General features: G+C 40.7%; 1 protein-coding gene across 5 annotated transcripts in view; it reads left to right on the top strand.

Moving 5' to 3' along the window:
• The window catches only part of ears2 (glutamyl-tRNA synthetase 2, mitochondrial), a 53,622-nt gene that overhangs the window by 18,365 nt on the left and 12,891 nt on the right, over window positions 1–22,366 (top strand). The window contains exons 2-7 of one of the 5 annotated variants that reach the window (XM_072559098.1): window positions 12,710–12,794; window positions 13,151–13,226; window positions 14,047–14,145; window positions 17,436–17,559; window positions 18,542–18,642; window positions 21,713–21,793. In XM_072559098.1, the coding sequence (XP_072415199.1) occupies window positions 12,710–12,794; window positions 13,151–13,226; window positions 14,047–14,145; window positions 17,436–17,559; window positions 18,542–18,642; window positions 21,713–21,793 (566 nt within the window). Of the gene's footprint in view, window positions 1–12,709; window positions 12,795–13,150; window positions 13,230–14,046; window positions 14,146–17,435; window positions 17,560–18,541; window positions 18,698–21,712; window positions 21,794–22,366 lie in introns of those variants that run through there. The other 4 variants (XM_072559101.1, XM_072559100.1, XR_011954896.1 and 1 more) reach the window with 4 other exon arrangements.

The raw sequence follows: 22,366 nt of genomic DNA, 5'->3' as shown, positions 1-22,366 counted from the left end.
AAATTGTGCCATCTTCCATCTGACTAAGAGTACTTCCAATAGTGCAGTATTCCCTTAGTACTGCCCCAAAGTGTCAGTCTGCATTATGGGCCCCAGTCTCTGGACTAGGACTTCAACCCACCATCTTCCTAACCACTGGGCAAAAGAAATGTTAGATCGATAGCATCCAGGTGTGAATTGGGCATCAAACAAATAGGGACATACAGCAAACTCAACTTCTTACTTTTCAAAAAGGTTTCATATTAGGTGCCCAGCAGTACGCAATATTATTTGGGAAGAAGCTGACTATGTTTGCATTACTTTAATAGTTGGGTAAATCATCACAAGTCGTCCTTAAACTAATCTAACAGTTCTATGCAGTCTTCTTGATGTATGTCGTACGGGGGGTTGCGGGTACATAACGGGCCGTTTGGCTTGTTTTTTGAATCTCTCAAAGCTGTCTACAATGTGTGACGTGACTGTTGGCCTGAGGGGTTGCAATTTTACTTTAAAATACGTAAGAGATCATGTGCTGTATTAGATTTGGTGAGGTTTAGGTGGACGGGGGCAGTGGCAGGAAGACCTGAGACACAGTAGAAACATTTTAAAACTTTCTGATAAAGGAACTGAGCCAGTAACTGTGTGTGGTTATGTAAATTGGCTGTTTAGGAAGTCATGAGTGAAGTCACAAGACAAGCACTGGACCATCTGGTTATGATAGAGTAGCTTCTCCCAGACACAGTACCTCACTGTATTTGACAATAACCATTGATTTTTTTTTGTGGAGATCTTAGTCTGGCTATGTGCAAGTGCATTTTTATACACAAGGAGTTTGAATATTTTATTAACATTATTTTATCATTGTGCATTAATTTCAGTATAAAACACTTCTCACACAAAGCAAGTAAATGTGCTGTTCTTCACGGGTACAATTCCTGTTAGATTTAAACATTAAATCATTACAGAACTTTTAAAAATTCTATTCACAGTCTCCACCATATTAACACATAAGAAGCTAACAGGCATTATTTCAGGAGAGAAAAATTCTACTTTTTTTAGCAATGTGGCACACATTTTAGGCTACCATATTATGTAAAGAGTGTTGGTTGAACAACATATAATGAATATTTCGTCGTGGGTTACTTTGTTCTGTTTCACATTCCTCTTGTGAAAAGTCACTGCCCATCAACCACAACATGTAGGTAACATGGAGAAATTGAGGACTGCAGATTCTGGAGAGCCAGAGTTGAAAAGTGTGGCTCTGGAATAGCACAGCAGGTCAACCAGCATCTGAGGAGCAGGAGAGTCAATGTTTTGGACATAAGCTCTTCATCATTCCTGAAGGAGTCTGCCAGTCTGAATGAGCTGTGTGTGGGCTATTGCATGGAGTAAGGGGATTGGTTGAAATAACTGTGTAGTTGTCAGTTGTGGCTCAGTAGTAACATTGAAGTCCCCTCCCACGTAGTTGATGATGCCCTCCAGCACATCTCATCTATCTCCGCCCTTGGGTCTCATCTCTCTAACTGCAACAAAGACAGAACCCATCCCTCCGCCTCACTTTCCACCCCACCAACCTCTGTATACATCACATCATCCTCCGCCATTTCCGCCACCTATAAACAGACCCCACCACCAGAGATATATTCTTTCTCCCCCCACCTCTCCCCATCCTGATCCGCTTTCTGTAAAGACTGTTCTATCCACATCTCACTCTTCAGGTGCATGCACCCCATCAACCCACCCTCTCCTCTGGACGCCTTCCCCTGCCACTGCAGGAATTGCAAAACCTGTGCTCACACCTCCGTCCAAGGCACCAGAGGAGCCTTCCATACCCGCCAAAGGTTCACCAGCACTTCCACATGTGTCATTTGCTGTATCCGTTGCTACCGATGCAGTCTCCTCTATATTGGGGAGGCAGGACTCCTACTTCAAGAGCACTTCAGGGAACATCTCCGGGACACCTGCAGCAACCAACCCCACTGCCTCATTTCAACTCCTCCTCCCACTCTGGAAAGACATGCAGGTCCTGGGCCTCTTCCATCACCACTCCCTAACCATCTGATGCCTGGAGGAAGAATGCCTCATCTTCTGCCTTGGGACCCTCCAACCTAATGGCATCAATTTTGATTTCACCAGTTTCCTCATTTCTCCACCCCCCCATCTTATCCCAGGTCTAACCTTCCAACGCAGCACTGACCTCATGATCTGTCCTACCTATCCGGTCCATCCTCCCCTCTGACCTATCACCAGTGCCCCCACCTCCATCTACCTATTGCACTTTCAGCTATCTTCCCCACAGCCCACCCCCTCCCATTTATCTCACCACCCCCTCGGCTCTCAGCCTCATTCCTGATGAAGGGCTTTTGCCCGAAACATCAAGTCTCCTGCTCCTCGGATGCTGCCTGACCTGCTGTGCTTTTCCAGCACCACACTCCCATCCCCCTCTCCAAACCTGTTCTTGTAACCCAGCATTTCCCATGGCCATTACACCTAGCCAGCACATCCCAGACTCTATGGTCTAACTAGCATGGCCAATCCAGCTAACCTACACATCTTTGGGAGAAAACTGGAGCACCTGGAGGAAGCTCCACAAACACAGGGAGATTATGCAAACTCCACATAGACAGTCACCCAAGGGTGGAGTTGAACCTGGTTCCCTGGCACTGTGTGGCAGCAGTACTAGCCACTGAGTCACTGTGCTGCCCAGGAGCGAGAGGTAACTGAGAAACATTTTCAAGGTCCTCTTGATTCAAATTTTGTTGTCCTTTCACTGTTATGGAGGCATTGTAGACCCATCCAATTTTGGGATTAAATTTCCAAGTCTGCCAAGGGTAATGCTGATCTGCTGAGTCAGAAGCCAAAGTGACCTTTCTATACTTCAGCACTGTTCCCATAATCTTTTCATGTTACTATGTTCATATGTAACTCACCTCTGCTTCCCTGTTGTCTGTTATGGTAGCTCTGATATACTGAGTTGGAAATCAAAGTGACATTTATACATTTCAGCATTGTTCCAGTAATCTTTCAATGCTATTGTATTAACATGTAATTCACCTCTAGGTACCTGTTGTTCTAAATATAAAACACTCCAACCTCTAGATTATACTTTGCCTGCAGCTCATGGTATTCCTTGTTCTACATACAAAAACTGCAGTCCTCTTCCCCAAACCTCTTGATTAGATTGTAACTTGTAATGTACTCCTAAGTATCTACTATTCTATACTATATGTAATTCAGTGTTTTCTTGAATTTCTTCGTCTTGTGCAACCTGTGTGGCTCTGCCCAGACTGTTCCAAAGCAGTGGCAGGGGCACTGGCTCATTTTAGAGGGAAAGTTCATTGTAGATCCCACCACTTGTCTTGATGCTTTAATTAAATTCCTGGCTAGTGTCTTATTCCTTGACATTTCACCATATATTGCAATGTACAAGTCGAGTTCCGAAACTTACAAAAATGGAGGTTGACCTTTAACAACACAAGTGTAAATTGTGAACCACTGGTGTGGCTGGTTGCTAATTTGAAATGTGAAAAACAACACTGATAATTTGAATTCACCTAATTGGCACAATTTAGTGAATGAATTAATGATATTAATATTGTATGTTTAATAACAATCAAATTGCTTTAAACCTTAATTTGCTTTCTTCTGCATCAAATGAAGAGTTCATGAAATTCCTTCTTAGATTCTTGTTTTCAGAATCATCATAAGGATCCCACCCTGGATCAGATTTGGCATGCTTCTTTCAGCATCATCCCTCCACAACAAATCATCTTCCACTCATTGAATTGAATACACCACATTTTTTGAATAATCTGATGAAACTTTATGCACTTATATCATCCCATGATTTGATCATTAAAAACTATGCAAAACATACTCCTTGTAAGGGTTTTTTTTTCTCCATCAGCCATTCACTAATTCTATTCATCACAGACATGATTCTTCAATGGCTTGTTGAGACACAAAGGTTGACCAATAGACCTGTGACCTCCTAGTGTACTTGCAACATGGGTGTTATTTCTTCACATGCACCTCTTGATCTCATCAGTTAAATGGATCTGAACATATCCCATGCTAAAAAGCCGCATTCCTTACATAGCCGAGTGATCCATAACTTCACTCCGTCCTCATCTTGGTAAAATAGAAAGTACTGGAGGGAAGGATTAATTTGAAAGGAAGTTTAAAAAAATCAGTAAGAAATGAGAAAGCAGAGGTGTAGGCAGTTAAGAGGCAAATGAAAATGTGACAAAAGGGCTAGAATAGGTAAGAAGGAGAATGAAGCAGAAATTAGAACCAGGGCAGGTAAAAATGGTTAAAATGTCAAAGCCTAAGGCACTTTCCAAATGCTACACACATTGAGATAATGGTAAGAAAAGGATGAGTTAACAACACAAATAGAAATAAATGGAAATGACTTGATTGCTATTACGGCGATAAGGTTGCAGGGCAAGCAAGACTGGGAACTCAGTATTCAAGGACATTTGATATTCTGGAAGAATAGATAGAAGGGAAAAGGAGGCGGTGTTGCTTAGTGAATAAAGTGCAATGGTGAGCAATGATATGGATGCAGTAGATGAGACATAGAGTCAGTTGAGTAGAAATAAGGAATAGCAAGAAAAAGAAAAATGTGTGGAATTCATCTGTAGGTCTCTGGAGAGTTGCCTCACAATAGGACAGAGTATTGGGAAATAATAGAGCGGTGTAAGAAGGGCAGTACAATTGTCATGAGTTATTTTAATCTGCATATTGGCTGGACAAATAAGATGGGCAAGGGTAACAAGAAGCACAGAACTGGAGAGTGCTTCATAGATAGCTTCTTAGAACAGTCGATTGTGTAACCTGCACAGCAACAGGTTATTTTAGATCTCATAATGTGTAAAGAGGTAGGCCTAATAATATATCTCTTAGTGCAAGATATTCCAGGGATAGTGATCACAATCTGGTAGAATTCCAAATTCAGTTTGAGGGAGAGCAATTGGGTAATGACAATTACAGTGATATGAAGAGAAGGTTGTCTAAACAGGGCTAGATTACAGATTAAAGGGAAAGTGGCTGAGGAGTGGCAGACATCTTGTAATGTCCAGTGAAAATTTGTTCTGGTCAAAAAGAAGGACTGTATGAGAAAGATTATCCACCTGTGGTTAACAAGTCCAATCAAAATCAAAGACCTAAAAGCAGCAAAAACTAGTGATGGTTAGAGGATTAGAATTTTTTTAGGACAACAAGGCCAAATGGATAAGTTGAATGAGTAGGCAAAAAACTTGACAAATGGCAATTAATGTAGGAAAGTGAGGTCATGCACTTTGATGGGAAAAATCAAGGCAGGTTACTAGTTAAATGGAGAGCGATTCCACAAAAACGCAGTTCTTGTGAATGAAACACAAAAAGTTAACATGCAAGTCTGTCAAGTAATTAAGATGACACTTAGAATTTTGGCCTTTATTGCTAGGCAGTTAGAGTTTAAAATTAGGGGGAAATGTCCCCAACAAAACTACGGATGCTAGAAATCAGAAACAAAAACTGAAATTGCTATGAAAGCTTAGCAGATCTAGCAACATCTATGGAGAGAAAGCAAACTTAACCTTTCAGGTCCACTGTCTGGTCAAAAATGTTCTGAAGAAGGGTCACTGGACCCAAAATGTTAACTCTACTTTCTTTCCACGGACACTGCCAGACCTGCTGAGTTTCCCCAGAAATTTCTCCAATTGTTAAAAATAAGGAAGGCTTATTACAATTGTACCTGCAGTAATATTTGCAGTTTTAGTGGGTTGCACAGTGGTTAGCACTGCTGCCTCATAGTGTCAGAGACCCGGATTCAATTCCCACCTCAGGCGACTGACTGTGTGGAGTTTGCACATTCTCCCTGTGTCTGTGTGGGTTTCCTCTGGGTGCTCCGGTTTCCTCCCACAATCCAAAGATGTGCAGGTCAGGTGAATTGGCCATGCTAAATTGCCCGTAGTGTTAGGTAAGGGATAAATGTAGGGGTATGGGTGGGTAGTGCTTCGGCGGGTCGGTGTGGACTTGTTGGGCCTAAGAGCCTGTTTCCATACTGTAATGTAATCTAATCTTTAGGTCCTGTATTTAAGAAAGGAAGTCATAGAGATGTATAGCATGGAAACAGATCTTCGGTCCAACCAGTCCATGCCGACCAGATATCCAAACCCAATCTAGTCCCACCTGCCAGCACCCGGCCCATATCCCTCCAAACCCTTCCTATTCATATACCCATCCAAATGCCTCTTAAATGTTGCAATTGTACCAGCCTCCACCACATCCTCTGGCAGCTCATTCCACACACGTACCACCCTCTGTGTGAAAAAGTTGCCCCTTAGGTCTCTTTTATCTCTTTCCCCTCTCACCCTAAACCTATGCCCTCTAGTTCTGGACTCCCCAATCCCAGGGAAAAGACTTTTTGTCTATTTATCCTATCCATGCCCCTCATAATTTTGTAAGCTTCTATAAGGTCACCCCCTCAGCCTCCGACACTCCAGGGAAAACAGCCCCAGCCTGATCAGCCTCTCCCTGTAGCTCAAATCCTCCAACCCTGGCAACATCCTTGTAAATTTTTTCTGAACCCTTTCAAGTTTCACAACATCTTTCCGATATGAAGGAGACCAGAATTGCTTGCAGTATTCCAACAGTGGCCTAACCAATGTCTTGTACAGCCGCAACATGACCTCCCAACTCCTGTACTCAATACTCTGACCAATAAAGGAAAGCATACCAAAACGCCTTCTTCACTATCCTATCTCCCTGTGACTCCACTTTCAAGGAGCTATGAACCTGCACTCCAAGGTCTCTTTGTTCAGCAACACTCCCTAGGACCTTACCATTAAGTGTATAAGTCCTGCTAAGATTTGCTTTCCCAAAATGCAGCACCTCGCATTTATCTGAATTAAACTCCATCTGCCACTTCTCAGGCCATTGGCCCATCTGGTCCAGATCCTGTTGTAATCTGAGGTAACCGTCTTCGCTGTCTACTACACCTCCAATTTTGGTGTCATCTGCAAACTTACTAACTGTACCTCTTATGCTCACATCCAAATCATTTATGTAAATGACAAAAAGTAGAGGGCCCAGCACCGATTCTTGCGGCTCTCCACTGGTCACAGGCCTCCAGTCTGAAAAATAACCCTCCACCACCACCCTCTGTCTTCTACCTTTGAGCCAGTTCTGTATCCGAATGGCTCGTTCTCCCTGTATTCCATGAGATCTAACCTTGCTAATCAGTCTCCCATGGGGAACCTTGTTGAACGCCTTACTGAAGTCCATATTGATCACATCTACTGCTCTGCCCTCAATCCTCTTTGTTACTTCTTCAGAAAACTCAATCAAGTTTGTGAGACATGATTTCCCACGCACAAAGCCATGTTTACTATCCCGAATCAGTCCTTGCCTTTCCAAATACCTCAGGATTCCCTCCAACAACTTGCCCACCACCCAGGTCAGGCTCACCGGTCTATAGTTCCCTGGCTTGTCTTTACCGCCCTTCTTGAACAGTGGCACCATGTTTGCAAACCTCCAGTCTTCCGACACCTCACCTGTGACTATCAATGATACAAATATCTCATCAAGAGGCCCAGCAATCACTTCTCTAGCATCCCACAGATTTCTCGGGTACACCTGATCAGGTCCTGGGGATTTATCCACTTTTAACCGTTTCAAGACATCCAGCACTTCCTCCTCTGTAATCTGGACATTTTGCAAGATGTCACCATCTATTTCCCTACAGTCTATATCTTCCATATCCTTTTCCACAGTAAACACCGATGCAAAATATTCATTTAGTATCTCCCCCATTTTCTGTGGCTCCACACAAAGGCCACCTTGCTGATCTTTGAGGGGCCCTATTCTCTCCCTAGTTACCCTTTTGTCCTTAATATATTTGTAAAACCCCTTTGGATTCTCCTTAATTCTATTTGTCAAAGCTATCTCATGTCCCTGTTTTTCCCTCCTGAATTCCCTCTTAAGTATACTCCTATTTTCTTTATACTCTTCTAAGGATTCACTCGATCCATCCTGTCTATGCCTGACATATACTTCCTTTTTTTCCTAACCAAACCCTCAATTCCTTTAGTCATCCAGCATTCCCTATACCTACCAGCCTTCCCTTTCACCCTGACAGGAATATACTTTCTCTGGTCTCTCGTTATCTCATTTCTGAAGGCTTCCCATTTTCCAACCGTCCCTTTACTTGTGAACATCTACTTCCAATCATCTTTTGAAAGTTCTTGCCTAATACCGTCAAAATTGGCCTTTCTCCAATTTAGAACTTCAATTTTTAGATCTGGTCTATCCTTTTCCATCACTATTTTAAAATGAATAGAATTATGGTCACTGGCCCCAAAGTGCTCCCCCACTGACACCTCAGTCACCTGCCCTGCCTTATTTCCCAAGAGTAGGTCCAGTTTTGCATCTTCTCTAGTAGGTACATCCACATACTGAATCAGAAAATTGCCTTGTACACACTTAAGAAATTCCTCTCCATCGAAACCTTTCACACTATGGCAGTCCCAGTTGATGTTTGGAAAGTTAAAATCCCTGACCATAACTACCTTATTATTCTTACAGATAGCTGAGATCTCCTTACAAGTTTGTTTCTCAATTTCTCTCTGACTATTGGGGGGGTCTATAATACAATCCCAATAAGGTGATCATCCCTTTCTTATTTCTCAGTTTCACCCAAATAACTTCGCTGGATGTATTTCCGGGAATATCCTCCCTCAGCACAGCTGTAATGCTATCTCTTGTCAAAAATGCCATTCCCCCTCCTCTTTTGCCTCCCTTTCTATCCTTCCTGTAGCATTTGTATCCTGGAACATTAAGCTGCCAGTCCTACCCATCCCTGAGCCATGTTTCCGTTATTGCTATGATATCCTAGTCCCATGTTCCTAACCATGCCCTGAGTTAATCTGCCTTCCCTGTTAGGCCCCTTGCATTGAAATAAATGCAGTTTAATTTATTAGACCTACCTTGTCCCTGCCTGCCCTGACTGTTTGACTCACTTCTGTTCTCAACTGTACCCATCTCAGATCGATCTCTTTCCTCACCATCTCCCTGGGTCCCACCCTCCCACCTTACTAGTGTAAATCCTCTCAAGCAGTTCTAGCAAATTTCCATGCCAGTATATTAGTCCCCTTCCAATTTGGGTGCAATCCGTGCTTCTTGTACAGGTCACTTCTACCCCAAAGGAGATTCCAATAATCCAGAAATGTGAATCCTTCTGCCGTACACCAGCTCCTCAGCCATGCATTCATCTGCTCTATCCTCCTATTCCTGCCCTCACTAGCTTGTAGCACTGGGAGTAATCTAGATATTACTACCCTTGAGGACCTCCTTTTTAAATTTCTGCCTAACTCTCTGTAATCTCCCTTCAGAGTCTCAACCTTTTCCCTTCCAATGTCGTTGATTCCAATGTGGACAATGACCTCCTGCTGGCCCCTCTCCCCCGTGAGAACATTCTGCACCCTCTCTGAGACATCCTTGATCCTGGCACCAGGAAAACAACACACCATTCTGTTTTTTCTCTGCTGGCTACAGCAACGTCTGTCTGTACCTCTGACTACAGAATTCCCTAACACAGTTGATCTCTTGGAAGCTGACATACCCCTCGTTGCATTAGAGCCAGTCTCAATACCAGAAACTTGGCTGTTCGTGCTATGTTCCCCTGAGAATCCATCACCCCCTACATTTTCAAAGACAGCATACTTGTTTGAAATGGGTATATCCACAAAATACTCCTGCTCTAGTTGCCGACCTCTCTCACCCTTCCTGGAGTTAACCCATCTATGTGACTGTATCTGTGACATCCCCCCCCCCCTCCCCCCCACCTTCCTATAACTGCCATCCATCACATACTGTTGCTGTTACAAATTCCTTATCGCTTCTATCTGTATCTCCAACTGATCCATTCGATCTGATAAGATTTGCATCTGACAGCATTTATGGCAGATGTAATCCGCAGTAACCCTTAAACTCTCTTTAAACTCCCACATCTGACAAGAAGTACATATCACTGCAAAGGCCACTTTTGCTCCTTCACAATCTACAGACCCAGAAAATAACACCATCTTATTCCTCTACAAACACTGCCCCAGTTTAAATTAATAGCTATGGCTTATATTTAAAATTTAATCAAGAGACGTATCTCCAAAAACATATAATCAAGAAAGAATCCACTATACTCACTACTGTAGCCTTTCTCTTGTACGGATTTAAAACAACAATTAACTTATCTGATTCTATGCTGCGAACTTCGCCCAACTGTTCCTCCAAGATTAGTTGTGAATTTCACTGTTTGTTAATTTTCCCAGATGCACTCCTTTTTTTTTTCTCTCTCTCTCTCTCTTTCTCTCTCTCTATCCCCTGCATCTCCCTTTTAAACTGCTGTTGTGTATTGGAGGTAATTCAAAATAGGTTCACTAGTCTGATTCCTGAAATGAACGGTTAACTTAGCAAGAGCCACCAAGCAAGTTAGGCCTTTATTCATTTGTGGTTAGCAGAATAAAGGGGTGACGTTATTGAAATACAGAGGATTCTGAAGGAACTTGACAGGGGTAGATCTTTTCACTCAGGGACCGGGGAAGGATCTCAAATTAGAGGACACTCTTTCAAAACTGAAATGCAAAGGAATTTCTTCTCTCAGGGCGTACTGAATATTTGGCATTCTCTGCCTCAGTAGATAGTTGTGGAGGCTAGATCATTGAAGTTATTTTGAAGACGTAAATAGATTTTTGAAATATCAGTGAGTTGAGGGCTAAGAAGAGAGCTGCCTTGTTTAAAAAAAAATGAGGCCTGAGGCAAATGAACCATGGCTTTAGTGAATGACAAGGCAGGTTTAAGGGGTCAAATGGCCTAGTGCTACTATTTCTTCAGTTTTTATGAAACTGAGCTGGTCTGGTAGCATCTGTGAAGAGAGGACGTTACCATTTCTAGTTGAATATAATTCTTCAGGACTTGATAAGTGTATGTGGACTCAAACCATTCACTCTGTTTCTCTCTTGACACACTGCCAGACCTGCTGGGTCTTTATTTCAGATCACCAGCATCTTCTGTATTTTGATTTTATTCAATTGTTGTTACAACCATGTGCAAAAGCTCCTTCAGTGAACTTGATGTTTGGCTTGGTTTGCGTTTGGAAGTTATAACAAGCTTTAATTTCATATTGTCAACCCTGTTGCTAACACCAGCTAATATGGATCTTCTCATGTCCTGTCATTGTCACTAGAACTGTAATCGAACATCTCCATTCCATAGTTTGACTGATATACATATTGATATTCATCGGCTCTTCACCAAAGTCGCTAATGTGACAAATGGATGGTTGTATTTTGCCATTGATAAATCACTGGAAATTGGCAATTTTGGCATTGTGGTCAGTTGGTGAGCAATCTTTGTGTTCTGTTGCAACATTAAACTTTATGGAATGAAGCATCCACACGAACTAGTTGTTGGTTTGAAATCTTTGCTGGAATCAGCATTTAATTTGGCTCACTTAAGTGTATTTATACACATCTGATTTCTGGTAATGATGTTTGCTTCAGTGATAAGGGGAATTGTTGAAACCACACCTATGGAGTACATAGTATGATAATACTGTGGCTTTATTTTATCCTAGCTTTTAAGATCGAAGAAAGCCAGTTAAGCAGACAGCTTTTGAGGCCTTGTTTAAGTTGGAACAATAGAAGCAGCCTGGATGGGTGTGGCCAGCTCATAGATCAGGCTTTGTAGTTTTTTTTAGTTTATAGGTTTCGCTATAAGCAGTTGCTGTTAGAGATTCAACAGGGCAGAAATTGCTGGAGTTTTTTAAGAAGTAGAAGCTATTTTTTCCCTCTTGATTGCAGCTAGAAGTTGGGATTTCTCTCTGCTGGGTTACCTGTGAGACAAATCCATTTTTCTGAAGTTGTCTTTTTGCTTGGGTGTATTTATAGAATGTTACTGTATTGGAACAGTTAATTAGTAAGTCACTGTGTTTGTAATTCTGTTTTTCAATAGAGCTGTTATTCAAAGTTCTTCTTTCTTTTGTTGTATTTTAACAATAGTGTTTAAATAAATCGTGTTTTGTTGAATGTAGAGTAATTTGACCAACCTTACCTGTGCTGGCTATAACATGATTCTGGCCCCATTAGTTTCAATGTTGCTGGTATTGTACGGTTTTCTTAGAAAGTAAGATCGCATGGGAACCAAACTATGGCGTTAAATGAGAATTATCTGTATTTGGTAAGTAAAACATACAATCTGGAATGAAAAAAACTGACGCTAATTTTTAATGGGAGTGTAGAATTTTGCAGCTGAAAAGGCAGGGAGTTGGTTAAGATTTCTTTGAGGTCATCAGGTATGTCAGGTCAATGTATATATTGTTATCTATCGTTTACACATTCTAAAACCCCTTGATTACGTCCAATCTATAACTCTCCTTGGTGTCCTCCAAATATAAAACACCATTTTCCTGTCCCATCTTCCCCGCTTAATTATAACAGCATCTGGAATAATTCCTGAAGATTCTCTGACAATCGTGGAGGGCTGTAAACCCAAAACCAGAGCCAGCCCTGAACTGTAATTCAAGAAAACAAAATCCTACAGATGCACCTAATCTGAAGCAAAAGCCATTTGGTGGAAAAAGTCAAAAGATTACCTCCATCATGGAACGATGAGAGGAGTTGTTGCCTCGGTCTGGAGCTTTGCTCAGCATCACGCTGTTAGATCTAATGTCTGTGTGTTTCTTTTAAAGATAAAGCGACAAACCCTCTAAACTCTGAAGAGAAATGGGAATACATCAAAGGATTCTGCGATCAGGTCAATCTGGAACTGGAAGGGTAAGAGGGAGTGATCATCAAAGTGATATCAATATAAGTAGACATGTTATGTATTCTGTGAGACGTATATGTCATTTTAGACCAGTATCATCCTGTTTCATGATCACTGAAAAATCTTCAGGGTTATGCAGAAAGAATGGGACTAATTGGATCAGAGAGCTGGAATAGGCATGAGAGGTAACCTCCTGTGCATTATTATTCTATGATATAAGCATCAAGGTAGATATAAAAGATGACAATTTGAGATGTGTCCTGATGCTACGATGACCTCTTTGGAAAGGCACTTGACAAAAAGGTATTAAATGAAAATGGACAAAACATAATGACATTTGAACTGTAAATTCCTCTGCCTTTAGCCCACAGATTGCAACTCGCCTTTTGGGTCACAAAATCCAATCACCACAAGAAAAGGAGGCACTGTATACACTAACGGTAAGGCTGTTCACCGATTGCTATGAACACATAACTTTATTCAAAATTTTTAAATTACCAGCAACATTATAACTTGAAGTCCCATATGGCAGGTACACCACAGATTTAAATTAAAGCTTTCTCAGCATTCAGGGCAGATACACCACAGATTTAGGTATAATGTAAAGAACTCTATAGATATTTCATTAAATACCCCCGAGGGAGGGAGAGCACAGGATAGAAACAGAAACATTCCATCAACATCCATGGATCACCTCCTCTCAGTTCAAAATTATGGCATGGGAACATAGGAATTGGTTGATGAAAAGGTCCAAAGTCCTTCTCACCATTTACCATATGTGATAGGGTCAAAAATTATAGCAGTTGTTCTTGATTAGTTGGTCCATACCAAACCCAGGCATAAGGTATATGAAAAAAAACCCCTTAGTAGTGGGGAGCTTTGGGAAACATTGGTTCAGAGTTGCCTGTTCCTTGATAAGCAGTATTACACTTGACACATGTAATGTCTCAAATAACTCACACTGCATCCAAAATATTATTTTCTCAAACAGTTGGAACCTTGAATAAATCAACACTGACTGTTTCCATTATGGTCCCAGAGAGTTTTACTTTCAATAAACTTCTGCTCACTGAGCAGTTTCACTCTTTTTTTTTTAGAGATCATGTTCCATAGATTGACCACTGATCATACGTTGTAGCTAGTGATTATGGTTTGATGTTTGAGTGTGTCTGTGTATATACAGAGTTTGACTGTATTTGTTGGTTTTGGTATAGTGTTTGTGTGTACAGTGTTTAATGACCTGGATTTTTCTTTTCACAGGTATTAGAGGCTTGTATGAATAACTGTGGAAAACGTTTTCAGAATGAAGCTGGAAAATATCGATTTTTAAATGATCTAATTAAAGTTTTATCACCAAAGGTATTGTACAATGCTTTCCAGATCAATATTGTATCGTTGAGCTATAGTGATAACGAACAATAGTGCTGTGATGCATTCTGATCCTTTTTTTTAGTTTCCCTGTGAGAGTTCTAGGTTTTCATTATGTTTTGTGTGAAGAAATAATATCTGCTATCACTCCTGAACATTGTGCCTCAATTTTCTGAGATTGTACCCCCCTCTTATTCAAAACTCCACACCCACCCTACCAGAGAAATAATTGCTTTCTATCTAACCTATTGAAACCTTCTGGTGAACTTGTGATGGTAAAATTCTGGTGAACTTGTGATGTCTTTCTTAAAGGCCAATATATTGTTCCCACGGCACTGTTCTTGAATCTGAACAAATACTCAAGATGGGGTCTGATAGGTGCATCTCTAACCACTGCAGAGGTTGCCAAATACATTCTTTGTTGAAGTTTTTCTCCCCAAAGCTGACTGAATCAACTGGAGGAGATCCTTTAAAGACTGTTGAACTGTACTTTCTGACAGCTTGGGAACACTGTCCATTCATGGTGTTATGAACACAAGGAAACCATTAAAAAGAAATTCAAACCTCCACTTTCTGTTCTGTTTTTAATTCCACCCGAGTCCCCTAAACATTCCAGGATTTTGAGGGTTTTTCATTTCTCCTGGGATCAACCTATACTGTTCCACAGATTTCAGAAATTCACTTTTTCTTCTGTTTCTCCAATTTGGTACATAGACTTTCCTAGCTCCCTCTGTCTGGAGGATTCCTTTGAGGACCACTTCCAGTAGTATTATTAGATGAATCTGACAATTTTAATTTCTCATGAATTTAGACTTTTTTTGCAAGCATAACCTCCCCTCTCAATTTCTGTTTAGTGACTCCAATGCAGTAACTCTCCTTCCTCTTGGCCTCTGTGCTCTGTTTCTTGGCTGCTGTCTGATAAACCACTATCTTCTCAAGTTGACTCTTGCCAGCTTTCTCTCTCTTTCTCTATATCTGTGTTGAAGAGAAGAAACACACAACAGGTGTATCTCCTGCACCCTATTCCCATGGTAATGTGGCACCCTGGGATGTGTCAGACCAACCAGTATCAATTTCAAAACCTGTTCCTTTGATCTCTTGAGTATATTAATAGAGTCAGAGGTCTACAGCATGAAAACAGGCCCTTGGCCCAACTTGGAGAAGAAAGTGAGGACTGCAGGTGCTGGAGATCACAGCTGAAAATGTGTTGCTGGAAAGGCGCAACAGGTCAGGCAGCATCCAAGGAGCAGGAGAATCGACGTTTCGGGCTCATGCCCGAAATGTCGATTCTCCTGCTCCTTGGATGCTGCCTGACCTGCTGCGCTTTTCCAGCAACACATTTTCAGCCTTGGCCCAACTTGCCCTTGCCGTCCAGTTTCACAATTTAAACTAGGCCCATTTGCCTGCATTTGATCCATATCCTTCCATACCTGCCCCATCCATGAACCTGTCCAAATGTTTCATAAGTGTCATAAATTATACTTAAAACTTATAACTAATTAATTGTTTATAATCATTCCTTGTTGGGACCTCTGTTGTTTGTAATATATATAAATGATTAACATGAAAATGTAGATGGTTTGATTAGCAAGTTTGCAGTTGACACTATAATTGGTATTATTTAAGAGGTATTTGACAGTTTCTCAAATCCACACTTGTTTCCCTCTCCGAAGTATGATGAGGTTCTCCATCTCCTCACTTTCCACGCCATTAGCCCTCAAGTTTGAGGGATCATCCTTCACTATTTCTACCACCTTGAGCAGGATTTGCCACCAAACACCAGTTTCTCTCTCTTCTCGTTAGCATGTTGAAGGGACTATTCCCTCTGTGACACCTGGGTCTACTCAATAGCCACCAACGTCTTATCACCTTTCCATGGCATTTTCCAACTCGATTGCAGGAGATGTAACAACTATCCTTTTCTCTACTCCCAGCCAACTTCCCCTCTCACTGTCCAAAGCCCCAAACACGCCTTCCAAGTGAAGTAGCGATGTAGTTGTACATTCAATTTAGAGGATTCATTGCTCACAATGTAGTCTCACTGGACGCCAAAGGCAGTCTGGTGACTAGTTGCAGAATACCTCCATTTAGTCTGCAAGTATGACTCAACTCAGACTCTTGGCCTCTGTGTGGGTCCAACATAGCGATTTCATGGTGACCCAGCATGGTGGTCCTTTGGTCCGGTGTAGCCTCAGCATGGACCTCCGGCTTTGAGATGATTCAAGAAGCGGTCTCACAGCCTTGAGAGCATTAAGGTGAAGCCCAGAGCAGTCTAGACTCAAGGCCCGACACAGACCAGAGGCTAGGTGCCAACTTGGACTTGGTTGGAAGGACTATTATTTTTAACTTGCTAATTTCTTTATTTTTCTAATTTATTTCTAATTTTTCTTTCCTTAAAAATTTGTACTTAAGAATCTGTACCTAGGTATCTTTTGTACCTAAGATGGCGTCGAAAGTGATGACTTGTAAACTTTTCATTGTACTCATTTGAGTACATGACACTAAAGCTAATTCTAATTCAAACTTTAAATCTTTTGCAATTTTAGTGCACCACTTGCTCTCCCAATGCGTTTCTATACTCCACTTGGTGCAGTGTACCAGGGAAGATTAATTTGAGCTCATCATCGCCTTAGCTTCCGATCAGATATTTTACAGCCTGAATACAGGGTTCAGAACTTCAGACCATGAACTCTGTCCACTGTGTTTTTGTATTGTACCAGTTGAATCTCGTTTTTCATGTGTTTATTGTTCATTATTTTGGCATTTATACTGTGGACAGGTGCTTTGACTCTATACAGCCATTGTTACTCCCTTTGCCTTTAGTTCCATAACTAATTTGTCATTAAATTTCTACCCTCCGTAATATGCAGACTTTATTTTTCATTCTTTTTTCTCCTACCATCATCACAGCCATAAAACCCATCATATTTCTGACTTGTAGAGTCACAGAATTTCCTTTTAATTCTGAAGAATTCATATTGAAACATTGTTTCTTTTTGATGTTCCCAGACTTGCTAAGTATTTCCAGCACATCCTGTTTGTTCACACTTTCCTTACATTTAACACTTCAAGCCCTGACCTAAAAGTTATATTCCTAAAACATGAACCATGAAAGTAAACTTTCTAAACTGTATTCTGACACGTTACAAGCTTTTTTGAGCCAACCATGTCAGTGTGTTTCTATTGAAAGAAAATTTAGGACAGCAGTGTTTTCAGAAAGAATGAGGCCAGACTGCAGTTCACGACAGTTATATCTTTGCTGTCTTTTTTTCTCCGCACAGTATCTGGGCACCTGGTCCTCAGAAACAGTGAAGGCCAGGATAATAGAAATGATGTATAGTTGGACATTGTGGCTGCCAAGTGAAATAAAAATCAGAGATGCCTATCAGATGCTGAAGAAGCAAGGTATGTAATATGTTACTGACTCAGTACAAAGTGTGGAATGAGAGAAAACTGTATTTGTACAACATCTTTCGCAACTTCAGGATGTCCCATATGACTTTTTTGCCAAGGAAGAACTTTTGAAGTGTAGTCACTGTTGTAATGTGGAAGCATGACAGCTAATTTGCACACAGTAATGTCCCACAAACAACATTGCAATGATGTAAGCTTCTTTTAATGGCTGTGACCGAAATAAATATCAGCCAGGACATCAGGGAGAGCTCCCCTGCCCTTCTTCCAAATAATATTACAAAATCTTTGTCTGAGAGTGCAAACATGGCCTTGTTTTAACATCTCATTCAAGGTGTAATTGTAATGTTACTGGATTAGTAATTCAAATGCTCAGGCTAATGTCCCAAGGACATGGATATGGATACCACCACAGAAAGTGGTGGGATTTACATTCATTTTATAAATCTGAAATATAAGACTACTTTCAGTAATGGTGGTTGTTATAAAAATCCATCTGGTTCACTGATATCATTGAGAGAAGGAAGACTGCAGTCCTTGTGTGTTCTAGCCCTACACATGGCTCTTAACATGCTTCTTGAATGGCCTGGACAAGCCATTCAAGATCCCTGCAGTTGGGGTGGGCATTGCATGAACATTTGTTTTTAAAAAATGATGGTTCTTCCCACATTCCTTACTCAATCGTACCTTCTTGTTACAACCATCGAATTCTTCCCACGCCCGTTTACTTGGCTCCTGTTATCATAGTGTCTAGCCTCTTGTTCACTCTCCTTCCACATGTAAGATATAATTTTCCTGAGAGAGAACAAAATAGTTTGAAGAAAGTGTCACGGGTGTTAAATATTATCCATTTTACACTGCCTCTGTTTTCTGACATGGTGGAAAGCTGAATTTGTACAATAATGTCAAAATTACTGTTATTCTATTATAAATATTTTGTTTCCCTTCCTTGAATTTGTTTTCTTTCATTCTTCAGATGTCATAAAGAAAGATCCTAAATTACCAAATGTGAAGCCTTTTCCACCACCTTCTCCAAGAATGAAGAGCTCACTTTTTGATGATGAAGAGAAATCGAAGGTTTTATAAAAACTCCCCCACAGTACACACACTCAAACCTTCTACCTTAAAAGAGGTGGCTAATGAGTAGTAGATGCATTGGTGTTAATTTTCCAAAGATCCCATTAGACTGGAAAGTAGCAAATAGAAATAATGCCTCTATTCAAGAAAGGCAGGCAGAAAACAAGAAAATATCAGCCACTTAGCCTGACATCTGTCATGGGAATTGTATTATAATTGATCGTTAAGAAAGTTATAATTGAGCACTTGGGAAAAACTCCATTTGGACGCAATCTGGTTTTGTGGAAGGGAAATCCATGTTAAACCAATTTACTGGAGTTCTTTGGAGGATTAACATGGTCAGTGGATAAAAGGGAGTCTGTTGATATACTGTACTTGGATTACCAGAAGGCATTTGTTGAGGTGGCACGTAATTAGTTATTGAATAAAGTAGAAGCTCATAGTCTGGGGCAGTGGTTTCCAGCCTTTGAGGCACAAGATCATGTTTTGAATTTAGGTGCAACTCAGGATCTAACCTAAAGAAAATACAGAATTAACAGTTTATTTTCAATGTTATATAAATCTAAAACCAAGTATATAACTATTTGTTTTGTACTCTACTCACTACGTGTCAGGGTAATACCTGTGATTGTACGCTCTCTACCAGTGCCTTGAAGTCTTGTTGTATTTGAGTTTGTTAATCATATACAGTCAATCAAAAGAGTATGTGTGAGGTGGAAGTGAAACTAGAACTTGATAATCTTCATTGTTGAGAACGTTGTCTCAGAGGTATGTGGAGTCAAAGTAAGCTCACTTTCAATGCACAGGATGATAGGAGTGGGTTTCATTGAAGTGCAATGAGAAACATTCACAATCCTTCAAGTCCTGCGGTAGTTGCCAAAAGACGTCTTTGGACAAAGATTTCAAATGTCCTGCTACTGTGGAAGTACCAAGTGACATGCTCTGAATTGCTGTTATTATTTCTTGTTTGTTCTTAAGGTCTTTGAATAAATAGGCAGTAGCCTCAGTAATTGTTTCTTTAATTACTTCACCACCTGTGAATGATGGCAATTGAGCTTTCAAAATGGCTCGTCAACTTGCTTTGCGCAAAGCATGCTGCTTAAGAGCATTTACAATGCATTGTCGTATGGTGTCATTCCATATTCTCTTTTTCATTTATACTGTATACTTTGTGAAATTTAAGGCAAACACTTATTTGTATTCATGGCTGTAAAATATTCGTTTTCCTATTCTGCCTGCAAGTTGTACATTTTGGTTACTTAAGTGATGAATTTGGATTATTTCTTATTATTGCTTCACCTTACAGTTCGTGACACACTGGTCACACTGTATGTTGCCTCTGAATCAGCTCCTCTAGGACATCCAGAATTTGCTGCTGTTTTCAAGTATGGAGCTTGGGGAGGCAGCTGGGGGCGGGGTCACTCCTGTGGTCACAATTTATTTCTGGGACCCCTGATTGGTTTGCATTGTTCGCATTCTGGATTGGGGTGTGACTGTGTTTCCCATAATTCTTAGTCATTTTGTATGGACCTTTTTCGATTTGCAATTGTTGGGGAAAAGGTGCTGTAGATCTACAGAGAAGAGGCAGTGGAGTGGGACAAACTGAGCTACGATAAGAGAGATGCAGAGAGACTGGGGTAAATAGTCTCCTGTGTTTCTAGTACTGTCATGTACTGGCTTCACACAACAGTTCCTGCTATGTGTTACTTTGTTATTGCTTTGCATTGCCATTACAAAACTTATTTAACTCTGCAATGATGGTCTATCTGGACCAATCTGAAACATAATGCAAAAGCTGGCAAAGCCTGATTTGGAGCATGGATTCTTCTGCAGCTGCGTAATTTCTGGAAGTGAAGGTCTCGCAGTGGCATGGCGATTGATGAATTCAGGTAGTGAGGTAATGCGGATAGGCATTGAGTACAACTGTCAGGTGAGGGAATGCTAATGGGCAGAGAGAACGACATACATTGAAAGAATGTAGACAAGCAATGAGATCGCACATGGTGAAGGAACATGGGTGGGCAATAAAATTAACTGTCAGAGATACACACAGAAAGGGAAGGTGAGCAGGTCATGAGATTGACTGTGAGAAACTGATCAATCAGTTGATTGTGATCTACATGTTGGAGACCATGGGAGTAGTGAGTAATGTACAATCATGGATATAAGATTGGCTAGCTGAGAAAACAGAGAATATGTGCAAATGGCTCTTTTTCAGATGGGCAGAATACATTTAAGTGGGGTCTCACAGGGGTCTCTGCAGGGCCTGCAACTTTTACAATTTATATCAATGACATTGACGCTCAAACTTGCTGATGACGCAGAGATAGGTATGTGTGAAAATGGCAGAACAAAAATGTGAACTGATTATAGATATGTTAAGTTCAAAAATATGGCAGATAGAATGCAATGTGGGAAAATATTAAGTTCACTTTGGCAGGAAGAATAAAAACACAATTATTTAAACAGAGAACAGCTGCAGAATTCTGATGTGAAGTGGAATCTAGGTGTTATACTGTATGAGTCATAAATAGTGAGAATGTAAGTACAGCAAGTGATTAAAAGGCTAATGGAATGCTCCTTTATTAGGAGAGGAATTGAAAATAAAAGTAATAGTATTATTTTTGGTGGTATGACTTTGTAACTTTCCGTTAAAAGGCTTTGGACAAGGTCATTGAATCATTTTAAGGTGGAGGTAGGCAATCAAACCTGGAATTTGGAACAGCTAGGTCAGTCATAATCTTATTAAATGGTGGAGCAGAATTGAAGGGCTGAGCTTTCATATTGACCTTTGGGATTAAAGGGAAATGTAAAGGTGATCATTATTTTCTTATTTTCATCTCCATTCCTACCAAGTGGTGGTGTGTTACTAAAACTTGGGCAAAACAGTGGAATATGGCTTCTTAAAACTGTTTTAAATGTTCTCCAAAAAAAACTTAGTGTAAATATGGAATGTCAATAAAATGTGATGTCAAGGGTTGGAGAGTCTCCGCTTTCCCTATTCAGGTGACAAATTAACTCAAAGAATCTGCAAAAAATGAATCTTTTCTGTGAACTTTTGTCCCCACAGCTCCTTGCAAGACTTCTCAAAAGTAACAACCCAGAGGACTTGCAGGCTGCCAACAGACTCATCAAAAATGTCATCAAAGAGGTGAGTTCATTTACAATATCCGGCAAATTATTCTTAACCCGAATGCTAACCTATCCTTCCAACTTTTGTAAATCAGAATTTTGGTCAATTGATCATTGACTCCCTGACCTATTAATGTATTTCCATTGAATCATTTAACCCAAGATTGATGAGGTAAGGTGCCTCCAGGTCTGTCTTACAAATTAGTCTGAATAACTCAGCAATTTGACTGGAATTTCCTTTGCAACACATTGAGATAAAAGGTAATGTGTTTTGGTTCAATGGAAGACTTGCGTTAATTGGGGCAGGAAGCTTGCTGGAGGATCCCACCCTTGACTCTGGTCTCCTTATCAGATTAACCTGGCTGGGGGGTGTTGCAAAAGTGGCAGTTGTGTTCAGGCATAGAATTGACCAAGGATCCCAATACTCAGTGGGGAGTGTATGTTTTTTGAAGGTGGCCACAGGTAAACAGCCAATGAACACTCTACATTTAGTCTTGCTCATGAAAGTTTGTGCCACACACGTCATTATCTGCCCTGCAAATCTACAGTTTAACATTCTTGAAAGAAAAAAGGTAGTTAGTACAATTGCAGT

This window comes from Chiloscyllium punctatum, chromosome 40, assembly GCF_047496795.1.
Source record: "Chiloscyllium punctatum isolate Juve2018m chromosome 40, sChiPun1.3, whole genome shotgun sequence".
NCBI classification, from domain to species: domain Eukaryota; kingdom Metazoa; phylum Chordata; class Chondrichthyes; order Orectolobiformes; family Hemiscylliidae; genus Chiloscyllium; species Chiloscyllium punctatum.
The sequence above is the reverse complement of the archived record's forward strand: the minus strand, read 5'-3'. Positions and strand labels throughout refer to the sequence as shown.